This window comes from Chiloscyllium plagiosum, unplaced genomic scaffold (genome assembly GCF_037043375.1).
Source record: "Chiloscyllium plagiosum isolate Xiang-an unplaced genomic scaffold, Cpla_swu_hap1 HiC_scaffold_6, whole genome shotgun sequence".
Lineage (NCBI taxonomy): Eukaryota > Metazoa > Chordata > Chondrichthyes > Orectolobiformes > Hemiscylliidae > Chiloscyllium > Chiloscyllium plagiosum.
Window position 1 is genome coordinate 56,930,563 of NW_028270144.1, and position 16,123 is coordinate 56,946,685.

The window sequence follows — 16,123 nt, forward strand, 5'->3', positions numbered from 1 at the left end:
AAAGTGGCAGGATGAGTTGATAAGTTTGTTGAAAAGCATACAGAATCCTAGACTTTATTAAATAGAAGCAAATAGTACAAAGCAAAGACATTATGTTAATCATTTCAAAGGCACTAAGTAGGCTTCAGTTGAAAAAAAATGAGCTAAATTTTAACCTGGAAGTGCACATGGGTTTTGGAGTGTTTCGGAGCTTAGGTCAGGAAAAATGTGTGGCGAGGAAGATGGGTCCAGTCTGCCAGTTTCTGTCTTCAGCAGAATGTCAGGAAAGATAGATCAAAAATTAACGTATGGCATCAATGAATGTGACCAATATTGACAGAGATTTTTATCTTTGGGCCAAGACCAAGGGTTCCTGAAGCTTCTTGAAAGTGGTTAGTGGAAGAAATGAGAAAACATAGCAGCTATTGAAAGGGATCGAACCAATCTCAGAGAAAGAAATGCCAATAAAATACTCAGCAGTATCAGTTTCTTACCTGCTAATGGGAAAATAGCTTACAACATTTCACAATTCTGGGAGGTTCTTTTTAGACACTTGAAGATTATTATTTAAGTTCATTCATTGTTTCGTGCGGCACCTGGTGAGGCCAGTATTTCTTTTTGATTACCCATTGCCCTTGAACTGTGCTGGTGAGCTGCCTTCTTAAATCATTGCATTTCATGTGATGTAGATCCATTAAGAGTACTGTTCAGAAAGCAATTCCAGGATATTGACCCAGTGATGATGAAGAAACAATAATATTGTTCCAAATCAGCATTGATTTTGTTTGGAAAGGGTATCTGTAAGTGGTTGTGTTTCCATGTGCCTGCTATCCTTGGTAGAGATTGTCAGTTGGAACATATTGTCAAAGAAGTCTCAGTAAGTTGCTGCTGTGCAATTTGTAGATGATAAATACTGTAGTCACAGTGTGCTGCTGATGATTCACTATTGAAGGTAGTGGATGAAGTATGCATCAACTGTGAAACTTTCACCTTGATGAGAATCTTGAGTGCTGTTGGAGCTGTATTCATTAATACAAGTGGTCAGTATTCCATCAGATTGTACCTTCTGGGCTTTGGGGAGTCAAGATGTGAATACTGGCTGCAGAATTCCTAGCATGTTACCTGTTGTTGCATCCCCAGCATGTATGCAATTGGTTCAGTCATATTTCTACTTCTTTGAAAGTTACTTCCTGCAATCTGAAGATTTCTTGTTTCTCCTGAGAGTGGGGGCCACACTGCCTTTCATTGGATAAGGACCAAGGTAACCAACAAGAGCACCTGTAGCTAGCTGCTGCTCACTGAACTGTTTTTGCAACAGTGCATCAAAATTCCCAGTGAGCTGCAATGATGGTTTTATACATCAGTCTATCATCACTGATCTCTTCACACCTTGAAGGGAGAACTGCTGGACAACAAGAGATTTCTGGATGAGAATGGTGCTGGAAGAGCCCCACGCTGATTGATGATGTCACTTCCGCCCCCATCATGGCCACTCCCACAACCACTTCCACCCCTCACAATTCCTCATGCATCACATGTGACATCACTTCCGCCCCCCCCCCCCGCCACATCATCGCTGATGCCACATACTCAGTGACTTCCGCCACCCCTACTGCCATGGTCACCACCACTTCCGCCCCCACCAGCGCCACTCACCTGCATTTCATGTCCCCCACAGACTCCACTGTCACTATCCCCACCCCCCAGAACCCCGAGGGGAACACTACCCCTGCTCATGACTCCACCCCCATTCCCCCCACCATCACACACACACTCCAGTTACAGGTTCCTCCCCGACTCCCAGCTCTACACCCACACCAGATCCCAGCTCCCAGCCTGCCGAGTTTTCACCATCCCCCCCAGACCTCCCCCTCACTGAGGACGAACGATCAGTCCTCAGCAAAGGACTCACCTTCATCCCCCTCCGTCCACGCATCAATGAATTTAATACACGCCGTGACATCGAACAATTCTTCCATCGCCTCCGCCTCCGAGCTTACTTTCACAATCAGGATTACCGCCCACCTTCCGAGGACCCCTTCGCCCACCTCCAACACACTGCATCCACCTGGACACCCCGCGCTGGCCTATTACCTGCCCTCGACCTCTTTATTTCCAACTGCCACCGGGACATTAACCGCCTCAACCTGTCTACCCTACTCCCCCACTCCAACCTCTCACCCTCACAACGCGGAGCCCTCCAATCCCTCTGCTCCAGTCCCAACCTCACCATCAAGCCAGCGGTTAAAGGGGGCGCAGTGGTAGTCTGGCGCACTGACCTCTACACCGCTGAAGCCAAATGCCAACTCGAGGACACCTCTTCCTACTGCCCCCTCGACCATGACCCCACCCCCCCATCACCAAACCACCATCTCCCAGACAATACAGAACCTCATCACCTCAGGAGATCTCCCACCCACAGCTTCCAACCTCATAGTCCGGGAACCCTGCACTGCCCGGTTCTACCTCCTTCCCAAGATCCACAAGCCTGACCACCCTGGCCGACCCATTGTCTCAGCATGCTCCTGCCCCACTGAACTCATCTCTACCTACCTCGACACTGTCCTATCCCCCCTAGTCCAGGAACTCCCCACATGCGTTCGAGACACCACCCACGCCCTCCACCTCCTCCAAGACTTCCGTTTCCCCGGCCCCCAACGCCTCATTTTCACCATGGATATCTAATCCCTCTACACCTCCATCTGCCATGACCAGGGCCTCCAAGCCCTCCGTTTTTTCCTCTCCAGACGTCGCCAACAGTACCCTTCCACCGACACTCTCATTTGTTTGGCACCCTTAACAAGATTAGATTTAGATTAGATTAGATTACATTACAGTGTGGAAACAGGCCCTTCGGCCCAACAAGTCCACACCGACCCGCCGAAGCGCAACCCACCCATACCCCTACATTTACCCCCTACCTAACACTACGGGCAATTTAGCATGGCCAATTCACCTGACCTGCACATCTTTGGACGGTGGGAGGAAACCGGAGTACCCGGAGGAAACCCACACAGACAAGGGGAGAACGTGCAAACTCCACACAGTCAGTCGCCTGAGGCGGGAATTGAACCCGGGTCTCAGGCGCTGTGAGGCAGCAGTGCTAGCCACTGTGCCGCCCAACAATTTCTCCTTTGAATCCTCCCACTTCGTCCAGAGCAAAGGGGTAGCCATGGGCACACGTATGGGCCCCAGCTATGCCAGTCTCTTTGTTGGCTACGTAGAGCCAATCTTCCGTAATTACACCGGCATCACTCCCCACCTCTTCCTCCGCTACATTGATGACTGCATTGGCGCCACCTCGTGCTCCCGCGAGGAGGTTGAGCAATTCATCAACTTCACCAACACATCCCACCCTGACCTTAAATTTACCTGGAACATCTCTGACACCTCCCTCCCCTTCCTGAACCTCTCCATGTCCATCAGTGATGACCGACTTGACACTGACATCTTCTACAAACCCACCGACTCCCACAGCTACCTGGATTACACCTCTTCCCACCCTACCTCTTGCAAAAATGCCATCCCTTATTCCCAATACCTCCGCCTACGCCGTATCTGCTCCCAGGAGGACCAGTTCCACAACAGAACACACCAGATGGCCTCCTTCTTTAGAGATCGCAATTTCCCTTCCCATGTGGTTAAAGATGCCCTCCAGCGCATCTCATCGACATCCCGCACTTCCGCCCACAGTCCCCACCCCTCCAACCATAACAAGGACAGAACGCCCCTGGTGCTCACCTTCCACCCCACCAACCTTTGCATAAACCAAATCATCCGCCGACATTTCTGCCACCTCCAAAAAGACCTCACCACCAGGGATATATTTCCCTCCTCACCCTTTTCCGCCTTCCGCAAAGACCGTTCCCTCCGTGACTACCTGGTCAGGTCCAAGCCCCCCCTACAACCCACCCTCCCATCCTGGCACATTCCCCTGCCACCGCAGGAACTGTAAAACCTGCGCCCACACCTCCTCCCTCACCTCTATCTAAGGCCCTAAAGGAGCCTTCCACATCCATCAAAGTTTTACTTGCACATCCACTAATATCATTTATTGTATCAGTTGCTCCCGATGCGGTCTCTTCTACATTGGGGAGACTGGGCGCCTCCTAGCAGAGCGCTTTAGGGAACATCTCTGGGACACCCGCACCAATCAACCACACCGCCCCGTGGCCCAACATTTCAACTCCCCCTCCCACTCTGCCGAGGACATGGAGGTCCTGGGCCTCCTTCACCGCTGCTCCCTCATCACCAGACGCCTGGAGGAAGAACGCCTCATCTTCCGCCTCGGAACACCTCAACCCCAGGGCATCAATGTGGACTTCAACAGTTTCCTCATTTCCCCTTCCCCCACCTCACCCTGGTTCCGGACTTCCGGCTCGGCGCTGTCCCCATGACTTGTCCAGACTTGTCCTGCCTGCCTGTCTCCTTTTCCACCTATCCATTCCACCCTCTCCTCCCTGACCTGTCGGCTTCATCCCCTCCCCCACTCGCCCATTGTGCTCTGTGCTACTTTCTCCCCACCCCCACCCTCCTCTAGCTTTTCTCTCCACGCTTCAGGCTCACTGCCTTTATTCCTGAGGAAGGGCTTTTGCCTGAAAGGTCGATTTTACTGCTCCTTAGATGCTGCCTGAACTGCTGTGCTCTTCCAGCACTACTCTAATCCAGAATCTGGTTTCCAGTATCTGCAGTCATTGTTTTTACCAACAAGAAATTTCTGTTGCAAACATGATTCATAACTCCTGTCAGAAACCTTGGGTGACATGTTCTACCTTTTTCTAGGAACTAATAGAGGAAGGAGGGCATCTAGTTATGTAGGAGGGTGATGGGTGAGCTCCATCTCTTGCATACCTCTGTTACGATTAAGTTTGAATGGGAGTGTTGTAATTGGTCTTCCTGCCCCACTATCAATAAAAACCCAAGTATGGATGAGTAATGACCACTTTAAGGTTTCATACGATCCCTACTGATGTCGATCCAGCTGCAGTTGGGCTTGTCACTATGTGGTGTTCACCATGAGGAAAACTGTGCATACTGTCGTTTTTGTGGGAGTTGGGTGGATTGGATGGTTTCCACATTCAAAAGGCACTCTATATCTGATAAATAAACAGAATATCAAGGGGCGGCACGGTGGCTCAGTGGTTAGCACTGCAGCCTCACAGCTCCAGGGACCTAGGTTCGATTCCAACCTTGGCCGACTGTCTGTGTGGGGTCTGCACATTCTCCTTTTGACTGCGCCTCCGGGTGCTCCAGTTTCCTCCCACAGTCCAAAGATGTGCAGGTCAGGTCGATTGGCCATGCTAAATTACCCATAGTGTTAGGTGCATTAGTCAGAGGGAAATGAGTCTGGGTGGGTTACTCTTCAGAAGGTCTTTAACTTTCCTGATATTGATTGGGAAAGCTATAGCTCAAGTTCGTTAGATGGGTCAGTGTTTGTTCAATGTGTGCAGGAGAGTTTCCTGACACAATATGTAGACAAGCCAACAAGAGGTGAGGCCATACTGGATTTGGTTCTGGGTAACGAACCAGGCCAGGTGTTAGAATTAGAGGTAGGTGAGCACTTTGGGGATAGTGACCATAATTCGGTGATTTTTACACTCGTGATGGAGAGGGATAAGTGTGTACTACAGGGCAAGAATTATAGCTGGGGTAAGGGAAATTATGATGCGGTGAGGCATGACTTAGGATGTGTGGCTTGGAAAAGTAGACTCCAAGGCAAGAGTGTAAATGATATGTGGAACTTGTTCAAGGGGCAACTATTGAGTGTCCTTGATAATTATGTACCTGTCAGGCAGGAAGGAAAGGGTCGTGCGAGGGAGCCGTGGTTTAATAAGGAATTGGAATCCCTTGTTAAATGGAAGAGGGCGGCCTATCTCAAGATGAGACGTGAAGGTTCAATTGGGGCGATTGAGAGTTATAGGGTAGCCAGGAAGGACCTGAAGAGAGAGCTAAAAGCAGCAAGGAGGGGACATGAAAGGTCCTTAGTAGATAGGATTAGGGAAAACCCTAAGGCTTTCTATAGGTATGTTAGGAATAAAAGAATGACTAGGGTAGGAATAGGTCCAGTCAAGGATAGTAGGGGGAAGTTGCGTGTGGAGGCGGAAGAGATTGGGGAGACACTGAATGAATACTTTTCTTCAGTATTCACTCAGGAACAGGGCATTGTTGTCGATGAGAATACTGAGGCACAAATAAGTAGAATGGATGGCTTTGAGGTATGTAGAGAAGAGGTGTTGGAAATCCTGGAAAAGGTGAAAATAGATAAGTCCCCTGGGCCTGATGGCATTTATCCTAGGATTCTCTGGGAAGCAAGGGAGGAGATTGCAGAGCCATTGGCCTTGATTTTTATGTCCTCTTTGTCTACAGGAGTAGTCCCAGAAGACTGGAGGATAGCAAATGTGGTTCCCTTGTTCAAAAAGGGGAGTAGGGATAGCCCTAGTAACTATAGGCCGGTGAGTCTCACTTCTGTTGTGGGCAAAGTCTTAGAGAGAATTGTAAGGGATAGGATTTATGCACATCTGGATAGGAATTATGTGATCAAGGATAGTCAGCATGGTTTTGTGAAGGGCAAGTCGTGCCTCACAAACCTTATTGAATTCTTTGAAAAGGTGACGAAGGAGGTTGATGAGGGGAAAGCGGTAGATGTGGTATATATGGATTTTAGTAAGGCGTTTGATAAGGTTCCCCATGGTAGGCTACTGCAGAAAATACGGAGATATGGCATTGAGGGTGAGTTGGAGGTTTGGATTAGAAATTGGCTGGATGGAAGAAGACAGAGGGTAGTAGTTGATGGCAAAGTTTCTTCATGGAGTGCCGTCACTAGCGGTGTTCCACAAGGATCTGTTTTGGGACCATTGCTGTTTGTCATTTTTATAAATGACCTGGAAGAGGGGTTAGAAGGTTGGGTGAGCAAGTTTGCGGATGATACGAAAGTCGGAGGAGTTGTTGACAGTGAGGAAGCATGTGGCAGGTTACAGCAGGATATAGAGAAGCTGCAGAGCTGGGCAGAAAGGTGGCAGATGGAATTCAATGTAGCTAAGTGCGAGGTGATTCACTTTGGGAAGAATAACAAAAAGATGGGGTACTGGGCTAATGGTCGGATACTTGGTAGTGTGGATGAGCAGAGGGATCTTGGTGTCCATGTACACAGATCTCTGAAAGTTGCCACCCAGGTAAATAGTGCGGTGAGGAAGGCATATGGCGTACTGGCTTTTAGTGGTAGAGGAATTGAGTTCCGGAGTCCTGAGGTCATGATGCAGTTGTATAAGACTCTGGTACGGCCGCATCTGGAATATTGTGTGCAGTTTTGGTCGCCATACTATAGGAAGGATGTGGAGGCATTGGAACGGGTGCAGAGGAGGTTTACCAGGATGTTGCCTGGTATGGAAGGAAAATCGTATGAGGAAAGACTGAGGCACTTGGGGCTGTTTTCACTAGAGAAAAGAAGGTTTAGGGGTGACTTGAGTGAGGTGTACAAGATGATTAGGGGGTTAGATAGGGTCGACAGTATGAACCTTTTCCCGCGTATTGAGTCGGGTATTACAAGGGGGCATAGCTTTAAATTAAGGGGGGGTAGATATAGGACTGATGTTAGGGGTAGGTTCTTCACTCAGCGAGTTGTTAGTTCATGGAATGCCCTGCCAGTAACAGTGGTGGACTCTCCCTCTTTATGGGCATTTAAGAGGGCATTGGATAGGTATATGGAGGATAGTGGGTTAGTGTAGTTTAGGTGGGCTTGGATCGGCGCAACATCGAGGGCCCAAGGGCCTGTACTGCGCTGTATTCTTCTATGTTCTATGTTCTATGTTCTAGGTCGGTGTGGACTTGTTGGGCCGAAGGGCCTGTTCCATACTGTAGGGAATCTAATCTTAAAAAAAAGTCCACCTCCCTCCCTGTGATCTCAATCTTTCCAAAGTACTAACTGTGGTTCAGGCTGTTCCCTGATCCTGAGTCTCCAGTGGGTGTCTTTCTTATTGCTCTTCCAGGCTGAGGTCCTGATTCTATGGAAAAGCCCTCTGCTGACTTCTGCACTGTCTGAATGTCTCAAGGTTCAATGAGTTCTCGCTGGCTTTTCAGTTGACATGTAATTGCCTTCATAAGATTCCATCCCAGCTATTGAATTCCATCAAAAAGCACAATGAATGCACATCACACCCAGATATAGGAAATGAACAAGTCATCGGCATATCATCATCAGACTGCTTAGTCACCCTTCAGTATGCAGCAGCTAGGGTTTCTAGAATGGGGATATTTTGCTCTGCAGGAAGAAAGTCAAAAGCTCAGATGCTCCTTAGATGATTTGGAGAGGAATGAGAAGTAAGAGAAAGAAGAGGGTAATGATGATAATGCAATGCTTTTCTGCTGGGGATGTTAAGAATGCCCTCATTAATGCATGTTTCGCTTAGTCTCAACCAGCGGAACCATGGTTGATAATGCCCTCTTCACCAATTAATGTCACTGACCAAAAAAAAAACAATCAAACAAGCTAAATGTTCATTTACCAACCAATAGTCAAGAATGTACAGGCTGGAAAAGTAGTGCCAAAGAATTTATGTGAGCTAAATAAAGAACCAAGGTATTATCAAACCAACATTTATTTAGAGAGACTCCAACACAAATATGCTTACATTTCTATGACACAACTGATGTGGATGAAGCAAGGGTAAAGACAGCGTCTCCAGATCCCTGCTCTGTCTCCAGAGTTGCTCTTGGCAACATCTACGGTCTGCATGCTCCAATCAGCCCCACCTCCCAGTTGCCAGCCATCCTAGGCATCCTCCACCATCAAAATAAGGTCACACACAAACTGGAGGAAGAACACCTCATCTTCCAGCTGGGGAGCTGACAACCTATGGCCTCAACATACAATTCACCAGCTTCCAAATCTCCTCAACCCTCACCTCATCTCAGGTCCACCCCTCCCTCTCCGCCCTGACCCCTTGATCTGCCCTAACTTGTCCATCTTCTGTCCCACCTGTCCGCTCCACCCTTCCACTGACCAATCTCATTCACCTCCTACCTGCATCCACCTATCACTATCCCACCTATCTTTCCCCGAGACCCACCCCATCCCTCTATTTATTTCTCAGCCCCCTTCCTCTCCCCAGTCCTGATGAAGGGTCTTGCCCGAAATGTCGACTCCCATGCTCTTCTGCTGCTGCTTGACCTGCTATGCCCTCTGTATTTTGGAGATTGTGGGAGTCCTCCTAAAGACCACTCCACCAACATCTGTGCTGGGACAGACTCAGATTTCAAGAGATGAGGAAACATGTTACTGACTGGCTTGTGATTATGGGGGAAAGGTGGTGTATTTTGGCCAGAAAACAACTCCATGAACCTTTTCACCATCTCTCCCTAATTGCCCAGATGCACTTCATTGCTTCCATCGTGAGGGTGTGCTTGGGTGCAGGTCAGTGCAGGCTGAGACTAAAGGCTACTTATGGTGTCAGACATGTTTGTCTCCAAAGTCTGCAGTGTGGTTCCAGACATACACATATTGACACATGTGACACTAGCCACACTATTAGTGGAAAAATACTTAATTTTAATGGTGTGTTGCATCACCCTTCTTACATGAGATGAAGTCCTCCAATCACTCTGCAATTGTGGTGGATATACATTGTAGGCCTGTCAATGCATCTCACATTGCTCATTCATTCTCCTCTTCCTTGATGCACCCACCTGCCAAAAGTACAGCAGCCGTGTTCAGCTGAGACAGGTGCATCTTCTGATATGGAATCTTTGGCCCAGTGTCCACTCTTCCCCATTTGTGAAGTCATCATGTGGAAATACAATTCTCTGCGACATTGATCCCATCAAAGTTTGTTTTACGATGGTGCACCCTCAGAAGAACACAACTCATCAGAGAACTCATTGCCTGCATGTCTATTGACTCCCATTGACATCCTTGGGCAGTTACAAGAATTTGCCAGGATTAGTACTGGCAAAGAAATAACATTGTTATTTGGTGATCATCACATTTAATTCACTGTTGAAACCAAGTCAATATGACTGATGTATGGGTAGCTTTTGTTGAATTGTAGGTTCACCAGGTTTAACAACCAGGGAGATCATAACATCACTGATCTCAAGTGTGTTCTCCTCAATAGTTGTCAGCTGCATGATCTATGAAAGGCCACCTCTAGTTCCATTCCTGGGCTTCAATGTTTCATTTTCCTATAAAAGATTATGAGTGATGACATGTATTCAGTGCTCTTGGTGATGGCATCTATAAAGGGCAAGCATGGCATCAAAGATCAAATGTAATACATGCATAGATGGGTGTATAAGAAAGAGGATTCATGGGGACGATCGGAGTACCGCAGCTTAGTAGTTGTGAGGTGTGGTGGGGTGAATTAGATTTGCAAAAACAGATTAAGTGTACAAAGTTAAAAATCACACAACACCAGGTTATAGTCCAACTATAACCTGGTGTTGTGTGATTTTTAACTTTGTACACCCCAGTCCAACACCGGCATCTCCAAATGCAGATTAATTGGATTGTGTGACATGCACAGAGGATTAGGTGAACTTGGCATTGTTCTCATCTTTCCTATCATGTTTGGTCATTAAATTGCTTTCTGCAATGGGTCTAGGACTGCCTCAGAAACTCCAACTACACATTCCTTCTCCCACCACAAGATTCTTCCTCTGAAGGAATGAACCAGCCACTTTTAGGCTCCTCAGAGTCTTCGCAGTGCATCCAGAGAAGCATCCACGAAGGAGGTGTAGCCTTTGCCCATCCTGATTACATCACAACACTTTTGTGCCACAATTCCAGTTCTCTGACAGCGCACCTATTGACAGCGCACCTATTGAGTTTTGCATGTTTTGGTATCTTTAAATACCAAAGGCCTACTTTTGTGCCTGGCCCTTAGGCTTCAAAATGATAAAATTCTCCCCACTTCAAGAGACAGTAGATCAGTTGAACAAATACTTTGCATCTGTCTTCACTGAGAAGGACACAAAAATCCTTCCAGTAATGCTAGAGGATAGAGGATCGAGCATGAAGGAGAAACTGAAGGAATCCTTACAAATCAGGAAATGGATTTGGGGAAATTGATGGGATTAAAACACAATAAGTTCCTAGGGCCTGATGGTCTGCATCCCAGAGTACTTAAAGAAGTGACTCAAGAAATAGTGGACGCATTGCTGATAATTTTCCAGCATTCGACAGAATCTGGAAGTGTTCCAATGGAGAGGAGTGTAGCTAATGGAACCCAACTTTTTAAAAAAGGAAGGAGAGGGAAAATAGGGTATTATAGGCCAGTTAGCCTGGCATCGGCGGTGGGAAAAATGTTAGAGTCAATTATTAAAAATGTAATGACTGAGCATTTGGAAGTGGTGACAGGATCAGTCCAACTCAGTATGGATTCATCAAAGGGAAATCATGCTTGACAAATCTTCTGTAATAATTTGAGGATGTGATCAGTGGAGTGGACAAGAGTGAATTAGTGGGTGTTGTGTATCTGGACTTTCAAAAGGCTTTTGACAACATCCCACACAAGTGATTAGTAAGCAAAGTTTAAACCCCTTGGTTTCGGAAGTAATGTATTGATGTAGGTAGAGGACTGGTTGGCAGACAGGAAACAGAGAGTTGGAGTAAATGGGTCCTTTTCAGAGTGGCAGGTAACGATCAGTGGGGTACTGCAGGGTTTGATGCTGGGGACCACAGCTGTTCACAACAAGTATTAATGATTTGATCAAAAGAATTGAGTACAATATTTCTGAATTTGCAAACAACGCTAAGCTGGGTGGCAGTATGTGCTGTGAGGAGGACCCCAAGAGGCTATAGGGTGACTTAGACAGGCTGGATACGTGGGCAAATACTTGGGAAATGCAGTACAATGTGGATAAATATGATGTTATCTATTTTGCTAGCAAAACAGGAAGTCAGATTATTATCTGAATGGTAGCAGTTTAGGAAGAAATGAGGTGCAATGAGATTGGGGTATCACGGAAGAACAGAAGTAAGTGAGGACTGTAGATGCTGGCGATCAGAGTCAAAACGTGTGGCACTGGAAAAGCACAGCAGGTCAGGCAGCATCTGAGGAGGAGATTCAACATTTCAGGCATAAGCCCTTCATCAGGAATGTCCTGATGATCATTCCTGATGAAGGACTTATGCCTGAAACATTGACTCCCCTGCTCCGGGGATACTGCCTGACCTGCAGTGCTTTCCCAGTGCCACACCTTTTGATGACTGTCGTGGTAGAACAGTCAGATTGGCACACACAGGTGCAGCTGGCATTGAAGAAAGGTAATGGTGTGCTAGTCTTCATAGTGAGGGGAGAATATAGGTGCAAGGATGTCTTGCTGCAGTTATGCAGGGCCTTGAGTATTGTGTGCAGTTTTGGTCTCCTGATGTGTGAAGGACTTTCTTGCTATTGAGGGAGTCCAGCGAAGGTTCAGCAGACAGATTCCCAGGATGGCAGGGCTGACATATGAAAAATGATTGGATCGACTGAGCTTGTACTCACTGGAATTTAGAAGAAAGAGGGGGGATCTCATAGAAACATCTAAAATCCTGATGGGACTGGGCAGGAAGAATGTTCCCGATATTAGGAAAGTCCAGAAAAAGGGGTCACAGTCTAAGAATAAGGGGTAAGCCATTCAGGACTGAGATGAGGAAGAAATTCTTCACTCAGAGTTGTGAATCTGTTGAATTCTGTCCCACAGAAAGCTTTATTACATATTACATATATTCAAGAGGCCACTGGACTTGGCCCTTCTGGGTAAAGGGATCAAGAGATATGAGAGAAAGTGGAAGTGGGACAGTGAAATTGCATGATCAGCCATTATCATATTGAATGGGAGCATAGGCTTGAAGGGCCAAATGGCCTATTGTTGCATTTTTTAAATGTTTATGTTTCTTTTCTTCTCACCATACCCAATCCCACCCACCCAAAGATACAGGAGATAACCCAGACAGGTATTTGTGTTGCCATCTCATTGAACCACTTGCAATCCTAGCAATGCCACTATTAGTGCAGCTGGGGCTGACAGTGTTGCTAACTAATCACATTGACTACAGAGGGTGACCTTCTTTCAGCAGATGGAGTGGAAGTCCACATGGTGCTTAATAAGGCTATCAAATTTTCTAATGGGTTGGAGCTAATACTACTCCATTGTCTTGTGAAGCTTACAACTATCATGTAGATCTGTTGCACACCCACTGCTACTAAAGCTACTGTTACTTTAGGGGCAGGCTGGTGGCTCAGTGGTTCGCATTGCTGCCTCACAGTGCTACAGTTCAATTCTAGCCTCAGGCAATTGTCAGTGTAGAGTTTGCGCATTCTCCCTATGTCTGAGTGGGTTTCCTCTAGGTGCTTTGATTTCCTCCCACAGTCTAAAGATGTCTAGTATAGGTCGATTGGTAATGCTAAATTGCCCAAAGTGTCCAGGGATGTGTAGGTTAGATGGATTAGTCATGGGAAATGCAGGGTTTCAATAGTAGGGTAGTTAGGATGTGTTGCCCTTCAGAGAGTTGGTATGGACTTGCTGGGCCAAATGGCCTGTTTCCACACTGTTAGGATCTTATGTCTAAAATCTAAAAAAGTTCATTTTATGCTACATGATCATACAAATTGTCTTTGACTGTGCTTCTTCGTCCTTCATTCCTACAAATTGAACTAATGTAACTTAGCTCACATTCTGCGATCCCTGTTATTAATATCTATTAGATCTATTTGTATAAATTCACATCTTAAAGTACTGGACTTTGTAATTATACAGGATTATGTGGAATAGTTTCATTTGAAGTCATAGATCTAATTTCAAATTTCGCTGTCTAGAATTGTCAGGTTTGAATTATCATGAAGATAGATTAAGGTTGTAGATTAATATTAAAGTCTTTCAAACAATTTAAGAGTCCCTCAGTTTCAAGTTGATGTGTTAGCTTTACCAAGAATAACACATTCAAAGCATATTGATTGACATCAAGCATTTCCCTCACATATCTTGCTCATAATGAATAAATGGTTGCTAATCTTCTGATTATTTACAGTTGAAGATTACTTTTGATGTTAGTGAACTTAAAATCAATACCGATCAATAAATGTTGTGGGCAAAAGGCATGGTCCTGCACAGTACTCTTTGAGCTCTTTATATGCAATCATATTTTAACAAAGAACCTGATAAACAAAATACTGGATTATACTTCCAGTGAGAATTTTAAAAGACACCTTTATACTTTAGAGTGTGAAATAATCAGAATTTTCTTCCATTAAAAAAATATAAACATTGTCAGGTAGATTTGTATAACCAATGCAGAGAGACATGATGAAAAGTTTGAGGACTCCTTGTGAAAGGCTGTAACAACAACATTATTTTTTAAATCTAAAAGGTTACTGAGGAAGATGGCTGTGAACATCCCTGGACTTGTGGCAGTTGTTGTCTTCTATATCATAATTCTTGCAACTGGAATTTGGGCATCCCGAAAATCAAAGCGGGAAGAGAAAAAATGCTCTGGAGCCAAAAGTGAGGTGGCCATGATTGGAGGGAGAAACATTGGAACCTTAGTTGGAATTTTCACAATGACAGGTAAATCTGTAAAAATAAAACTGCTCAATTGCCACGTTAGTTGCTAAATAAAAATAATTTAGATATCAAAAGTTGTGAAATACAAATTTCAAACATTTATAGAGTGGAGCAGTTGTACACCCAAACTTTCCCCTCAAATGCAGAAACACTTGGCTCAGTGCAGGAAGCCACCATAGTAAATCTTATGTACCTATTTTTAAAGTAATTAGTCTATAATACTGCTGTGGTTCTGTTCGCTGAGCTGGAAGTTTTTGTTGCAAACGTTTCGTCCCCTGTCTAGGTGACATCAGTGCTTGGGAGCCTCCTGTGAAGCGCTTCTGTGGTGTTTCCTCCGGCATTTATAGTGGCCTATCCTTGCCGCTTCCGGTTGTCAGTTTCAGCTGTCCGCTGTAGTGGCCGGTATATTGGGTCCAGGTCTATGTGTTTGTTGATGGAGTTTGTGAATGAGTGCCAAGCTTCTAGGAATTCCCTGGCTGTTCTTTGTTTCACTTGCCCTATAATGGTAGTGTTGTCCCAGTCAAATTCATGTTGCTTGTCGTCTGCGTGTGAGGCTACTAGGGATAGCTGGTCGTGTCGTTTCATGGCTAGTTGATGTTCGTGGATGCGGATCGTTAGCTGTCTTCCTGTTTGTCCTATATAGTGTTTTGTGCAGTCCTTGCATGGGATTTTGTACACTACGTTAGTTTTGCTCATGCTGGGTATCGGGTCCTTAGTTTTGGTGAGTTGTTGTCTGAGAGTGGCTGTTGATTTGTGTGCTGTTATAAGTCCTAGTGGCCGCAGTAGTCTGGCTGTCATTTCAGAGATGTTCTTGATGTATGGTAGTGTGGCTAGTCCTTTGGGTTGTGGCATGTCTTTGTTCTGTTGTCTCTCCCTTAGGCATCTGTTGGTGAAATTGCGAGGATATCCGTTTTTGGCGAATACCTTGTACAGGTGTTCCTCTTCCTCTTTTTGCAGTTCTGGTGTGCTGCAGTGTGTTGTGGCCCTTTTGAACAGTGTCTTGATGCAACTTCGTTTGTGTGTATTGGGGTGGTTGCTTTCATAGTTCAGGACTTGGTCTGTGTGTGTGGCTTTCCTGTGTACCTTAGTGGTGAATTCTCCGTTTGGTGTTCTCTGTACCATCACGTCTAGGAATGGGAGTTGGTTGTCCTTTTCTTCCTCTCTCGTGAATCGGATTCCTGTGAGTGTGGAGTTGATGATCCGGTGTGTTTTCTCTATTTCTGTGTTTTTAATGATTACAAAGGTGTCATCAACGTATCTGACCCAGCGTTTGGGTTGAATTTGTGGTAAGACTGTTTGTTCTAACCTTTGCATTACTGCTTCTGCTATGAGTCCCGAGATCGGTGAGCCCATGGGTGTTCCGTTGATTTGTTCGTATATCTGGTTGTTGAATGTGAAGTGTGTTGTGAGGCACAAGTCCAGTAGTTTAAGTATGCCGTCTTTGTTGATGGGTTCAACGTCCTGTTGTCTGTTATGTCTGTTCAGCAGGTTGGCTATTGTTTCTCTGGCTAGGGTTTTGTCAATAGACGTGAACAGTGCCGTTACGTCGAATGAGACCATAGTTTCTTCCTTGTCTATGTGTATATTTCTGATGATGTCCAAGAAT

The 16,123-nt window shown here is 45.8% G+C and overlaps 1 protein-coding gene across 1 annotated transcript in view; it reads left to right on the plus strand.

Annotated features, from left to right (window-relative positions):
• Positions 1-16,123, plus strand: part of LOC122550574 (high affinity choline transporter 1-like) — a 65,191-nt gene that overhangs the window by 1,530 nt on the left and 47,538 nt on the right. The window contains 1 exon segment of the mRNA XM_043691510.2: positions 14,324-14,520. Coding sequence (XP_043547445.2) covers positions 14,337-14,520 — 184 coding nt within the window. The 5' untranslated portion in view covers positions 14,324-14,336.